Raw genomic sequence first — 14,895 nt, 5'->3', positions numbered from 1 at the left:
TTTCCCAGGCAAGAATACTGGAGTGGATTGCCATTTCTTTCTCCAGGGGATCTTCTTGACCCAGGGATCAAACCCACGTTTCCTACATTGGCAGGTAGATTCCTTACCACTGAGCCACTTGGAAAGCCCTCACACCTTTCTGCCACCACCCAAATTCCAGGTCACCTCATCCATCCCCACGTCTCTATTGCTGTCCTCCCCTTAGCAATTTCTTCTCTTCAAATACCATCTCAGACTCCTCAGCACTGCTAAAGCGTGTCTCCCTCTCCCACAAGCCCATGTGAAGACTTTGAGCCAGAGTACATGACCTGAGTATTGGACATGGTTATTTTCTTGGGCAACTATTTTGAGAAAGAGAGTTGCCAACTTTTTTCCCTTTATGTTTACAGCATTAGGAATGGTTCCACCTCCTGAAAATGTCAGAATGAATTCAGTTAATTTCAAGAATATTCTACGATGGGAGTCACCTGCTTTTCCTAAGGGGAATCTGACGTTCACAGCTCAGTACCAAAGGCAAGTCTGGGCCGCTCTTGGCAGGAGGGCACCAAAGGATGGTGGCCTTGGCAGGGCTGGTCACTGGGCTGGACCAAGGAGAGAGCCTGACTGCTGTCACCCAAGTGACCATAATAGCCCAGGGAGAGCATTTCCCCTGGCCTTTTTCATTCTGTCCCAGAATTCTTGTGAAAGCTCTGTTCCCTGAAAACAGACAGTAAAATCCTTTCTCCTGTTTCTTGTGATGGTTCATGGTGTGACAGACATTTTAGCCTATAGATCGTGGGTGTCATCAGCCACCAAGGCAGCTTGCTGCAATGTGAACTTATCAGGCTTATCACTGTTGATGTTTTTTAAGAGAAAAATGCCAATGATGAGACCATCTTCCAGTTATTAGAGTAGTATTGCTGAAAATGAGAGTGTTAGTTGCTCAGTTGTGGACAACTCTGTGCCACTCCATGGACTGTAGCCCACCAGGCTCCTCTGTCCATGGAATTCTCCAGGCAAGAATACTGGAGTGAATAACCATTCCCTTCTCCAGTGGATCTTGCCGACCCAGGGATCGAACCCAAGTTGCCTACATTGCAGCCAGATTCTTTACCGTCTGAGCCACCAGGGAGGCCCAGAGTAATATTGCTTAAAGTCAACAGTTTGTAAGTGGGAGCTATCCAAGAAAACCGAGGTATGCAAAGCAGGCAGGAAGCCCCTTGCTAGCTTACCACTCACCCGCCTAGGTTATAAACTGCATACCTCAGTGCTGGGAGGTACAGATCATTTGCATAGTGGGTGCTCAGCTACTCTGAGGTGGTGTCCCGAAACTGAATTGTAAGAGAGCTGCTGGCTGTTGAAAGCTGTCTCCTCTGAAGACAGCAGAGGCTTAAGAAGAAAGGGTGAGTGTGACCTCAGTGATGTTCCGAGCTCCCAGGACCTGCCCTCCCTGTCAGTTTCTCCCTGTGCCGGGCCTGCCACCATATGTCACAGGCTGGGCTGCAGGTGACGCATCTTTGTGACGGGTGCAAAACAGCAACAGGAGGCCAAAGGGCAGTGAGCCGCACACCTGCTTCCTGTGTGGCTCAGAAACAGATAAAGGCAGATACACGCCCTCAGTGAGCTGGGAGGGGGTGCAGACACCCTCCGTGAGCCGGGAGAGATGCAAGTCTCAGATGCTTTGATCCTACACTCCTCGTTTTACCACCATATCCAGAGCTTGCTGAGTCAAAGAAGAAGGAGAAAGATAAATAAGATCACCTTGTTTACACTTTTTTTTAAACTTTTTAGTTCAAAATAATTCCCAAGTAATAAAACATTTCAAAATATCAAGTATAATGCAGAAAACTTCCAAATAGCCTATATCCACATTCACCAGTTTTTAAGGTCTGCCATAGTGTCTCTAGCAGAGACATTACTTTGCCAACAAAGGTCCGTCTAGTCAAGGCTATGGTCTTTCCAGTGGTCATGTATGGAAGTGAGAGTTGGACTGTGAAGAAAGCTGAGTGCTGAAGAATTGATGCTTTTGAACTGTGGTGTTGGAGAAGACTCTTGAGAGTCCCTTGGACTGCAAGGAGATCCAACCAGTCCATTCTGAAGGAGATCAGCCCTGGGATTTCTTTGGAAGGACTGATGCTAAAGCTGAAACTCCAGGACTTTGGCCACCTCATGCAAAGAGTTGACTCATTGGAAAAGACTGATGCTGGGAGGGGTTGGGGGCAGGAGGAGAAGGGGACGACAGAGGATGAGATGGCTGGATGGCATCACTGACTCGATGGACATGAATCTGAGTGAACTCCGGGAGTTGGTGATGGACAGGGAGGCCTGGCGTGCTGTGATTCATGGGGTCGCAAAGAGTCGGACACGACTGAGCGACTGAACTGAACTGAACTGAACTGATAGTGTCTCTGTCCTACATAATGCCTTCTGCCCCTTGATATGTCATTGTGTGTTTCATAAGAGCAAGGATAACCTTTTACATTACTGCAGCAGCAGCATCAAGATTTGGCAGTTTCGCCAGTGGTGCTGTCCTGGCATCTCAGTCCATGTTCCAGTTTTGTCAGTCTCCCCGAGGACTTAAGATGGGTCAGCCGGAGACTTAATTTTTTTCCCATGCTGTGTATTTTCTAGCCTTGATTGGTTAATTTCATCTCTGTGTTTTCTCCACTCTGTCTTGATAGCTCTGGGGGTTTCGTTGTGGAAAATTAGCTTTCCTCTCTGTCTCTCTCTCTCCCTATAGTGTATTTCTTATTGTTCTGTTCTTTGTTTCTTTGCCATTGGAGTAGAAGGGTTTGGTTTTAGATGTTTGTCTTTTAGATGAGAGCTGCAAATAACTAAGAGTGAAACCTGGATTCCAGTCTCCTGAGCATAGATGTGTAGACCGAGCCGGGCCTCTGCTGGGGAAAACAAAACATACGCTGGGTGTGGAAGAAATTTGACCCTGAAAAATGTGTTTACCCTTCTATGGCTCTAGAAAACATTTGATTAGAATTCAGCCTGAGTGGTCACACAGCACAAACTCTCATTGTCTGTGTGCATTGCATAGGGGTGGCCAAGGGTGGGGCTTCAGAGAATGTACTGGTGTTTTTAATATGGAAACATCTAAAACAACTAGGTGTAAATACAGAACTACTTAATGGAAAGAAAAGTATGTGTAGATACTATTTAAAAATGACCTAATGAAAGGGAAGTCACTGCAGAATAACCTGAAAGACTCTGTGTTCTGCTCAATTGATGCGTTAATTTAAATGTATGGACGAAATGGCTACATGTGGGAAAAGCCCCTTCAAGGAATGACCCCTGGATTTTCCCAATGATGGGATGTTAAGCAGCCATAAAAAGTTGATTGATTGAGAAAGTGTTTATGGCCTATTTAGTGAAACAAGCAGACAGTAAGCCCAATTATCTCTGCCTCCTGAGAGTGGGGTGGAGTGTGCAGGTGGCGCTCTGAAGTCAAGCAGACCTGAGTTCCATGAGCGAGTTTCTAGACTTTCCACCCTGTTCCTTGTCTGTAGAATAAGGGTGATGTCATTTCTGCCCGCCTGTGAAAATTCAGTGAGGTAGTACTGTTGAAGTAGCGCACTGCTGGACACCTGCATGCTGACAAATGTTGGTTGTTACTATTTTTATCACCTTTGTTGTCACCTCTGAGAGCAGCTAGATTGTTTTTGGCACCAAGGCAGGAGGGTGCCAGTCAGACAAAATCTTACTTTTTGCAAGACAAGATCCTGGATTTCCTTACATCAGGTGGCACTGATTATAGTTCCTGAGGCTATTATGAGGTTAAGTTACATCCCTTTCCTTCCACACCATGTTTCTGCCACCCTCCCTCTGGGTGTTGGCCTGGAGATCTGAGACCAGTGAGTTTTTTTTATAATTTTTCCAGCATAATTGAGCCACAGTCGCATATAGGGCATTATTTGAAATCGTTGTGATATACCTATTTTGGCTAATGTGTGTATATCAACATTTCACAAACTATGCCTCACAACTTTCAGAGATACATAATCAAAAAGGGAAGCTTTCTCGGTCAAATATGTTGAATACTCAACCCCTTTTTGGAGAAGGCAATGGCAACCCATTCCAGTACTCTTGCCTGGAAAATCCCATGGACAGAGGAGCCTGGTAGGCTGCAATCCATGGGGTCACTAAGGGTCAGACACAACTGAGTGACTTCACTTTCACTTTTCACTTTCATGCATTGGAGAAGGAAATGGCAACCCACTCCAGTGTTCTTGCCTGGAGAGTCCCAGGGACGGAGAGCCTGGTGGGCTGCCGTCTATGAGGTCGCACAGAGTCAGACACGACTGAAGCGACTTAGCAGCAGCAGCAGACACGTGCTCTGAGAAGTTCTGTTGAGAAGAGACATCTATTCATGTTTCACCTTGTTTTTGCCCCAGATTGTTTGACCGTGGGATGGATTATTTTTGAAATGTCTTAATGATACGTCAAGGATCATTAAGGTCCCACGGAGCACAGTTTAGAAAATGCACATATACAATGACAACCTCAGAGAGACTGAAACTGAGACCCCCAGCCACCAGGAGTGGTTGGCCAGACCTCCAGGAGCTCCCTGGTGGCTCAGCTGGTGAAGAATCCGCCTGCCATGTGGGAGACCTGGGTACAATCCCTGGGTTGGGAAGATCCCCTGGAGAAAGGAACGGCTACCCACTCCAGTATTCTGGCCTGGAGAGTAACATGGACTGTATAGTCCATGGGGTTGCAGAGTCAGACACAAGTGAGTGACTTTCACCAGAAGCTCAAGAATTCCAAGGTCCAGTCCCTTTCGTATCTAAAATGCTACCTGACTAGCTGTGCTTACGGGCAGGCATGGAATCCAGGCAGTGTCCAAGCAAGTCAGAAGCAAGGTCAAGGGCCTGCTTTCCTGCTTCTGAAGCCTGAACAAGACTTCTTCTGTTTTAATTTCCCAAATAGAATTCTCATGATTTTTTTTTTTTTCTCTGATTTTGTAGTTACAGGAAATTCCAAGATACATGCACGAGTATTTTGTTGACGGAATGCGATTTCTCAAGTCTTTCCAAGTATGGTGACCACACCTTGAGAGTCAGGGCTGAATTTGCTGATGAGAGTTCAGAGTGGATAAACATCACCTTCTGTCCTGTGGATGACAGTAAGCCACCTTAGTTTTCATCTCATTGTCATGTCATCACCCTGCCTTGATTATTTCCCCCTTGGTTGGCCCATGGGCAGAAATTCTTTGAGTGCCCACCAAGTGGATGGCCTTGGATGAGGAGCAAAGGGGTTGTAACAAAGAAGGCTGTGACCTTAAGGGAGTTTGTGGGAGAGACAGGCCAGGATCAGTGTAAGGCAGAAAACACAGTACAGGTTTCTGCTTCTGCAGTGAGCAGACTTACAGGTTCCTGACTGGTTCCAGATCCTATCTTAGGGCCATTTATGGAAGTTCTCTTTAGCAACTGATGCCAAATATCAGTAGATATGCGGTTTGCCCCAAGGCCACAGGGGTGATGAGCAAGCAGCACAGGAATTCACACCCAGGCTTCCTCTGTGGCAGGGCTTTCAGCAATGACAACCCCGCATCCGATATTTGCCTCTTGAAGTTTATATGATGGGAGAGTGCTTCAAAATGTCACGTGAACCTATTTATACTTGCTTCGGTAAAACACATGATGAATGTTCTTATCTGGTCTTCAACTTCTAGCAGAGTAGAAATAGGGTAGAATGCTAACCCAGGCCTATTCGCAGCCCCCCAAATGTAACAGTCGCCACACAAGAATACAAGGTATAACTCAAACAGCATGATTGCCAGGGGCCATTCATGATTCATTCCACAGTTCTTATTGAGCACCTTCTGTGTGCCAGCACCTACTGTGTGCTGAAGCTACCGCGGTGAACAAGACTAAAACCCCTGCCCCGTGAAATGTACATTCCAATCGGGAAGACAGACGATAAATAGACAGGTACGTATTTTATGACAGATACTGACCGTGGCTCTAAAGAAAATAAAGTAAGATGCCAGGACAGGGAGTGGTGGGAGTGCTTTTTACATAGCATGGTGAGACAGTTCTCTCTGAGGTGGCAGCAATTGGCCAGAGACCCAAATGAGTTGAAGGAACGCATCATGTGAATGTCTTGTAAAAGAGCTTTGGGGAGAGGGGAGTAGTTTCAGACTTTGTTGGAAAATGTATTTGTTGGAAAGTGGTTTAATTATATAGGTTAAACACTAAAAATAGAAATACCATCTCTTGCTTCCAACCCAGCAATGGAAATAAAGAAAACTCAACCCAACCAAAAAAAAATTAAAATAAAAGGGAGGTGGGAAAAGGAATGAGCCATTAAAAACAAAAAAAGCAGTCTTTACAGAAAACACAAAGTAATGTAGTTGGAGTAATTGCAAATATATCAGAAATCACAATAAATATGAAAGGACCAAACCTGATTAATAAAGGCAAAGGTAAAAAGGTTTTTTTTGTTGTTTTAAGAAACAAAATCTAACTGTTCTCAGCCACATCGGTCAACATCACCACAGTGGTGTATCAAGGACAGAGTATTTCAGTAGCCCAGTTGGGCTGCCCAGTTACGAAAAGTAAATGTTGATGTTTTTAACATGGGAATTTTGATTGTCATTTTGCTTTGTTCTCGTCCTCAGCCACTATCGGACCTCCCAGAATGCAAGTAGAAGCACTTGCTAATTCTTTACATGTGCGTTTCTTTGCCCCAAGAATCGAGAATGAACCTGAACCGTGGACCATGAGGAACATTTATAACTCATGGACTTACCATGTGCAATATTGGAAAAATGGCTCTGATGAAAAGGTAAGTGCGGTGAATCATGCGCATTGCAGAGGCCAGCTCCCTGTCCTTTGCTCAGCTGGAGCATGGCTGGAGGTCATGATGATGGAGAAAAGCTTTGCCAGGTGGCAGCACCTTATGGTCCAGAGGCTCTCAGGCCTGGTCCTTTGAGCTCCAGAAGCTACCCATTCTGGGGGTGACTGGTATGTCTGGTCACACTTCCTGGGCTTCAAGGGCAGACGTCCTGGGTGGTCTGGTGCAGGAGAACAAGCCTTTCTCTCCCCAGAGGGAAATTGCTGGAGAAGGCCAAGCTGACTCAGCAGCTGGCTGGGGGAACTTGGGGTCACCAGAATCAGGTGACCAGTGAATGACTACTGTTTCATGGCATGAGGGCCCACATACACCACAGAATAGTCAAGTCCATGGTCAGGGCAGCCCAGCCCTGGATGAATGGTGGGTGTCACATTTTATAGGACTCACCCCACCTCTCCCCATTGCTTTCTTCCTCTTTCAGGAACAGTGCTTTTCAAAACATGAGCTGGGAGTGGAAAGACCCTGCTGGCATGTTGCCCCTGCCACTGTGTGACTCTGGTCACATTCTTGACCTCAGCTTCTCAGGTCTGAAAAATGGGCATATAACCCATTTCATTAATAAAGTGGGGATAATAACCTACTTTGGGGCTTCCCTGGTGGCTCAGCAGTAAAGAATCTGCCTGCAATGGAAGAGACCTGGGTTCGATCCCTGGGTCAGGAAGCCCCCCTGGAGGAGGCCATGGCAACCCGTTCTTAGTACCCTTGCCTGGATAATCCTATTGACAGAGAAGTCTGGCAGGCTGCAGTCCATAGGGCCGCACAGAGTCAGACACGACTGATGCATCTAAGCAGCAGCAATAACTTACTTCACAGGGTTGTTGAGGAATTTAATGACATATGAAAAAAAGTAAAAAGAAAGGTAAACGTGTCCCATTGCCTGAACAATGTGTTATGGGTCAACATGTGAGATTGCCTTCCCCTTGTGTAGACAGGTTAAAATGCTGTTTTCATTCATCTTTGATCACCTTTAAGTCTTTCAGTGCTTCTGAGCCAAATGTCATTTCTGGTCCTAAACTGACTTACATATATGTTATGTAAGTTATGTTACATATATGTTATCTCCTCTACATTAAATCACTAATGCTCATGCATTTGGCAAGAACAGGTCACCCATATGTGTTATCTGAAGTGAAAGTCGCTCAGTCATGTCCGACACCTTGCAACCCCATGACTATATAGTCCATGGAATTCTCCAGGCCAGAATAATGGAGTGGGTAGCCTTTCCCTTCTCCAGGGAATCTTCCCAACCCAGAGATCAAACCCAGGTCTCCTGCATTGCAGGCGGATTCTTTACCAGCTGAGCCACAAGGAAAGCCCAAGAATACTGGTGTGGGTAGCCTATCCTTTATCCAGTGGATCTTCCCAACCCTTGCCAGGAATCGAAACGGGGTCTGCTGAATTGCAGGCAGATTCTTTACCAGCTGAGCTACCTGGGAATCCTGTATTGTCTGAGGAATGATGTAATTAAATTTATATCTACATGCTCTGTAGTCCCCCAAAATCTCAAGTTAATTTTCCCCAAAAAAGGCTCCGTTGTGATCAATTCATAACGTATACAAATATCAGATCACACTGTTGTACACCTGAAACCATTAAGATATTGTGTATAAACTACACTTCGATTTTTTTAAATGCTTTGTTAAATGATACAGGATATCTGCCTTCTTCACAAGAAAGATGATTTTGCTTATAATCAAGACCCTGGGATTTCATGTACCTAGGAAGCAATACAGAACCATAAGTTTTATGATCACTTGTTGAACACAGGGGTCCCTGCTAAACTCTGAGATACAAAGATAACTCCTGGAGCTAGCAGCCTACTGTGATTTTTTTTTTTTTAATTGGAGGCTAATTACTTTACAATATTGTAGTGGTTTTTGCCATACATTGACATGAATCAGCCGGGGGTGTACATGTGTTCCCCATCCTAAGAATCAGATTCCACAGTTACCCAGGGCCTGAGTGCCTCCTGCCCCAGGCACGAAGTGCAAACCTAGTCTATCTTTAGCTTCTTATCTAGAATATGCCCTCAGGACTGGCATCTGGTTACACGTTTGTCCCTTCCTTCTGCCTGGGGTTTGAAGACTTCGGTGTGAACACACAGAGATCTGGAAAGGCTGCATGCTCCCCAGTGCACGTCTCTCACCAGCGCCTGCAGGGCCACCTTTGCCAGTTTATCTTGCTATCAACTCAGTGTTTTGTCTCTTTACCTCTATCCCCACCCTCACCCTTCTGCTAATTCACATGTTGAACTCCAATCCCCAGTGTGATGGTGTTAGGAGGTAGATCATAAAGATGGAGCCCTTGTGAATGGTCTTAGCACCCTTTGAAAGGAGGCCCCAGAGAGCTCCCTCACCCCTTCCACCTCTTGGGGAGGACTCAGCAAGAAAGCCTAGTTATGAACCAGGAACCTCCTGAGAGGCTAGATCTGCTGGTGCTTTCATCTTGGACTTCCCAGTATCCAGAGCTGTGGGAAAGAAATGTGTGTCAATAAGCCACCCAGTCTTCTGCATTCTATTTACAGCAGCCTGAAAGAAATAGGATTAAATGGTTCCCTTTTAGAATGCAGGTGTCTCTGAGAGAGTGCCACCAGTTCGGGTCCCTGAGCTAAAAACATTAAAAGCTTCTAGAAATTCTTTCTTCCTGGCGGGAGACAGCAGGGAGAAAAGTTGGGGCTTCCCTGGTGGTCCAGTGGTGAAGAATCAGCCTTGCAATGCAAAGGACATGGGTTCCATCCCTGGTCCAGGAAGACCCCACGTGCTGTGGAGCAACTAAACCATTTGCCACAACTCCTGAAGCCCGTGTGTCCTGGAGCCTGTGCTCCACGAGAGAAGCCACTGCGGTGAGAAGCCCATTCACCTCAACGCAGAGTAACCCCAGCTTGCCAGAACTAGAGAAAGCCTGAGCACAGCAACAAAGACCATCACAGCAAAAATATAAATAAATCTTTTTAAAAAAAAAAAAGAAAAAGAAGAAGCTGTCCAGAAGTTAAAAAAAAAAAGAAAAAAGACTTCACATCTCTTCTCTATCTACTTCTGACGTGTCAGCCTCTGAGTTTAGCCTTGAAAAAAATGCATTGTAAGGTTTTCGAGATAATTGGGTTTCTGGAAATGAAAGCCAGGGATTTTTGTTTTTATTTCTGTTTTTAATCATTAGAAGTTATACTATACTCTTCATGTTTCAATTGGTAAAATCCAGTTCTTGCCTTCAGTGAGCTCAGCTTCTAATACAACAAAAGAAAAGAGACAAGCTATCAGCAAACCCAGCACCCAAAGAAAAGTAAACAATTACTAAAGTAAAAACAGAGTCTTTGTTCAGTTTCTATTGAAACTCCTATTCACATGGCAAATTTTTCATAAGGCCCTTTTATAAGGAATTTGTAACCATGCTGGAAATACAGGCTGTATGTATGTACTCTTTTAATTCCCTTTATTTTGCTGGAAACTATTGTTACCAACTCCATGCTCACTCTGCTCACCACACAACACGCCAGTAAATCAGAGACAAGATATTGAGCCAAGGAAAAATGACTTTATTTGAAAAACCAGAAAACCGAGAAGATGGCAGACTAATCTCTCAAAAATAAACTTCTTATCAGGCTCTGGATGCCAGGTTCTTTTATAGAGTAGAGAGGGAGAGGAAGTGAGGAAGTAAAAAGGCTATTAATCTTGCAAGTATCTCCTGGAATGGCCAACCTTGGAGGGGTTGGGGGAGGGTGTGTGTTCATTTCTTCCTTCCTATAGTCAGCTGTTCACAGGTGGACAGCATCCTGAACAAAGAAAGACACTTTGGTTTAATAGTAAAGGAGAGGGGCAGGGTACCCGCAGGCAGGCCATTATGTATAAATAGTATGCTCGTAGTGAACAAAAACAAATAGTATCCTCGTAGGAAGCAAAGGTTAAAGTCAAAGAAACAGATGCAATGTGGAGTCAGATTTTCTTCCCTGCAACACTATTTTGGTTTCTCAAATTCAGAAATATGTCATCAATTATGATATATTCAAATTAAACTAATGAGTCTGGGATGGCCCCACCAGAGGCAGGCTATGGTGTATATCCTTGAGGTGAGATGAGCCGCTCGGGGAGGGCAGCCCAGGTGCGTGAATGGAGAAGTGATTCAGAGGAGAACCCCAGGCAGCTAGGGCCAGAAATCACATTGGGTCTTACTGTAGATGGCTGGTGTGTTCGTTTGCCAGGGCTGCAGTAACCAAGTACCATAAACTGGATGGATGAAGCAATAGAAATGTGTCGTCTTGAGGTTCTGAAGGCTAGAAGTCCAAGATCAAGGTGTCAGCAGGATTGGTTCCTTCTAAGGACCAAGAGGAAGGATCTGTTCCAGGCCTCCCACCCAGCTCCTGGTGGGTGCTGGCCAATTTTGGATCCTTTAGTATATAGAGGCATCAGCCCAATCCCTGCCTTCATCTTTATGTGGCATTCTGTGTGCCCGTCTGTGTCTAAATGTCCTCTTCTTTTAAGGACACCAGTCATACTGGATTGGGGCCCATGCTAATAACCTCATTTACGTTGATTACATCTAAAAAGACCTTCTGTCTAACCAAGTCACTTTTGAAAGTACTAGGGTTTTAGAATTTTGATGTAAGAATTTGGGAGGACAAAATTCAACCCATACAACTGGTTTATCTTTAAAAAAAGAAAAAAAGAATGCGGGATGGTTTGCATATCATTTAAACTAGGGAATTCAGGGAATAAAGCAGTTTGCCAGGACCATGGTCAGTCCTTTCCCTTCCCCCTCCTCCCCACTTAGAATGATCTCAGGGTCACCTGAGGTGACATGGGAGGAGCATCTGCTTCCTTTATCCTCCTATTTTGAGCCTGAAGTAAAGATTATAACCAGTAAGTGGCAGGTGGCGGGGTGGGGTGGGGTGATGGGAAATGATGTCCCTTCACTGCTGAGGCATGTTCTTAATTTTTTCTCTGTTACTAGTTTTTAATTTCTGGTCAGTATGACTTCGAGTTCCTCCGAAATCTTGAGTCACAGACAACTTATTGTGTTCAAGTTCGAGGGTTTCTTTCTGATCGGAACAAAGCTGGAGAATGGAGTGAGCCTGTCTGCGAGCAAACAACCATTGACGGTGAGTTTTGAGACGCACTATCTGCAGCTCTGTGTCTCTGAGCACCCCCCCCTTTTTTTTTAACATGTGGGTAATGGTGGTTGGGCCCCATGCTGCAAGGCTTGTGAAATCTGCATTCCCCAAACAGGGACTGAACCCGTGTCTCCTACAGTAGAGCAGAGTCCTGACCCCTGGACCGCCAGGGAATTCCCTCCTCTGAGCATCTTAAGTGGCTTTAGAGACTTCCACCGAGTGTGCCGGCTGAAAGGCTCCTTGGAGATTATCACCCAGCTCAAACTCCAGTTCATCTCTGACTGATCCACCAGCTCAGATGCATACAAGGAGGTCTGATCCTGGCTCTTTTCATTTATGGAGTCCCTTTGGAAAGCAAAGCAGTGATCTGGGGATTGCAGAATACAGAGGAGAGCAATTGTAATAAAAGAATTCCCTCTGGAGTTTGAGGGAGACTGGAAGCCTGTATTTGTACGGCTGGGTCGCTGTCCTGTGCAGCTGAAACTGTCACAACATGGTTAATTGGCTATGAAAGTGAAAGTGAAGTCCTCAGTTGTGTCCGACTCTTTGCGACCCCATGGACTGTAGCCTATCAGGCTCCTCCGTCCATGGGATTTTCCAGGCAAGAGTGCTGGAGTGGGGTGCCGTTTCCTTCTCCAGGGTATCTTCCCGATCCAGGAATCGAACCCAGGTCTCCCGAATTGCAGGCAGACGCTTTACCGTCAGAGCCACCAAGGAAGCCAATAATTGGCTATACTCCAATATAAAATAAAAGGTCTGAAAACAAAAAGCAACAAGAATGATGCCCAGCAACTGAGTATTCATATGCAAAAAAAAATATTTCCTCCAGAGAGAGGGGAAAACTTTCCATCTTCTGTGTCACTGCAGTCCCGAGGCCACTGTGTTGCTGCCGTCATGATACTTCATCACTTCAGCTTATCAAGTTCTTCCCGAATGTGGGTTTTTGTCATTGGACGTATTTCTTGCCCAATTTTGCGTTGTCTTATCAAAGAAAACTGATTTGCTAGGAAGAGCTTCAGGATCTTTACCAGTTTGTGGTTTAAACTGTTGGTGTGTCCAGGATATGCCTTTCTCTAGACCCCTTAACTACTTAATGGTCACCAATCCATAGGAACACACTGGACTGTTTTGTAAGCTGTTGTGTTTGACTGTCCGCAAAGTCACCGTGAAAGACTTTTTGGCAAATCTCAGCTGAAATCAACACCCCGTGCCACGTGCTTATTGTCCCAGCTGTGTCCCATGAGCGCTTATGAAGCATTTCTCAGAACAAGAGCCCTGTGGTCAGATGGGCCTGAAGGCTCACCCCATCTCCTTCTCAAAAAAAACACGCTATATATGAGCATTTTTAGCACATTTGATCTTTCAGTACCTTTTTTGAGAAGGAGCATTTCCAAGAACACAGCTTGAGAAAAACAAGCCCACAATAGAATGGGAAAGACAAGATATATATTCAAGAAAATTGGAGATATCAAGGGAATATTTCATGCAAGGATGGGCACAGTAAAGGACAGAAACAGCAAGGACCTCACAGAAGCAGAAGAGATGAAGAAGAGGTGGCAAGAATACATAGAAGACCTGTACAAAAAAGATCTTCATGACTGGGATAACCACGATGGTGTGATCGCTCACCTAGAGCCAGACATCCTGGAGTGTGAAGTCGAGTGGGCCTTAGGAAGCTTTACTACTAACAAAGCTAGTGGAGGTGATAGAATTCCAGCTGAGCTGTTTCAAATCCTAAAAGATGATGCTGTGAAAGTGCTGCACTCAATATGTCAGCAAATTTGGAAAAGTCAGCAGTGGCCACAGGACTGGAAAAGGTGAGTTTTCATTCCAGTCCCAAAGAAGGACAATGCCAAAGAATGTTCCAGCTACTGTACAGTTGTGTTCATTTCACACCCCAGTAAGGTTATGCTCAAAATCCTTCAAGCTAGACTTCAGCAGTATGCGAACCAAGAATTTCCAGATGTACAAGCTGGGTTTAGATAAAGCAGACGAACCAGAGATCAAATTGCCAGCATACATTGGATCATAGAGAAAGCAAGGGAATTTCAGAAAAACATCTACTTCACTGACTATGCAAAGCCTTTGACTGTGTGGATCACAACAAACTGTGGAAAATTCTTCAAGAGATGGGAATACTGGACCACCTTACCTGAGAAACGTGTATGCTGATCAAGAAGCAGCAGTTAGAACCAGACATGGAACAACTAACTGGTTCAAAATTGGGGAAGAAGCATGTCAAGACTGTATATTGTCACCCTGCTTCTTTAATTTATATGCAGAGTATATCATGTGAAATGCTAGGCTGGATGAATCACAAGCAGGAATCAAGATTTCTGGGAGAAGTATCAACAACCTCAGATATGCAGATGATATCACTCTAATGACAGAAAGTGAAGAGAAACCACAGAGCCTCTTTATGAGGGTGAAAGAGGAAAATGGAAAAAGCTGGCTTGAAACTCAGCCTTCAGAAAACTAAGATCACGGCATCCAGTCCCATCACTTCATGGCAAATGGATGGGGAAAAAGTGGAAACAATGACAGATTTTATTTTCTTGGGCTCCAAAATCACTGCAGATGGTGACTGCAGCCATGAATTTAAAAGACGCCTCCCTGGTGGCTTAGATGGTAAAGAATCCGCCTGCAGTGCAAGAGACCTGGGTTGGAAAGAACCCCTGGAGGAGGGCATGGCAACCCACTCCAGTATTTTTGCCTGGAGAATCCCCATGGACAGAGGAGCCTAGCCAGCTACAGTCCTTGGGGTCACAAAGAGTCAAACATGACTGAGCATTTAAGCACAACGCAGCACAGCTCCTTGGAAGAAAAGCTATGACAAACCTAGACAACATATTAAAAAGCAGAAACATTAGCTTGCCGACAAAGGTCTGGATAGTCAAAGCTATGGTTTTTCCAGTAGTCATGTATGGATGTGAGAATTGGACCATAAA

General features: G+C 45.0%; 1 protein-coding gene across 7 annotated transcripts in view; it reads left to right on the top strand.

Annotated features, from left to right (window-relative positions):
• IL10RB (interleukin 10 receptor subunit beta) overlaps nt 1-14,895 on the top strand; it is a 41,966-nt gene that overhangs the window by 2,180 nt on the left and 24,891 nt on the right. For 5 of the 7 annotated variants that reach the window (XM_061413289.1, XM_061413294.1, XM_061413346.1 and 2 more), the window contains exons 2-5: nt 390-513; nt 4,953-5,110; nt 6,608-6,774; nt 11,788-11,935. In XM_061413289.1, the coding sequence (XP_061269273.1) occupies nt 390-513; nt 4,953-5,110; nt 6,608-6,774; nt 11,788-11,935 (597 nt within the window). Of the gene's footprint in view, nt 1-389; nt 514-4,952; nt 5,111-6,607; nt 6,775-11,787; nt 11,936-12,062; nt 12,376-14,895 lie in introns of those variants that run through there. The other 2 variants (XM_061413596.1, XM_061413510.1) reach the window with 2 other exon arrangements.

The sequence above is a fragment of the Bos javanicus genome, chromosome 1 (assembly GCF_032452875.1).
Source record: "Bos javanicus breed banteng chromosome 1, ARS-OSU_banteng_1.0, whole genome shotgun sequence".
NCBI classification, from domain to species: domain Eukaryota; kingdom Metazoa; phylum Chordata; class Mammalia; order Artiodactyla; family Bovidae; genus Bos; species Bos javanicus.
Note: the sequence above shows the minus strand (reverse complement) of the source record. Positions and strands in the feature narration are given on the sequence as shown.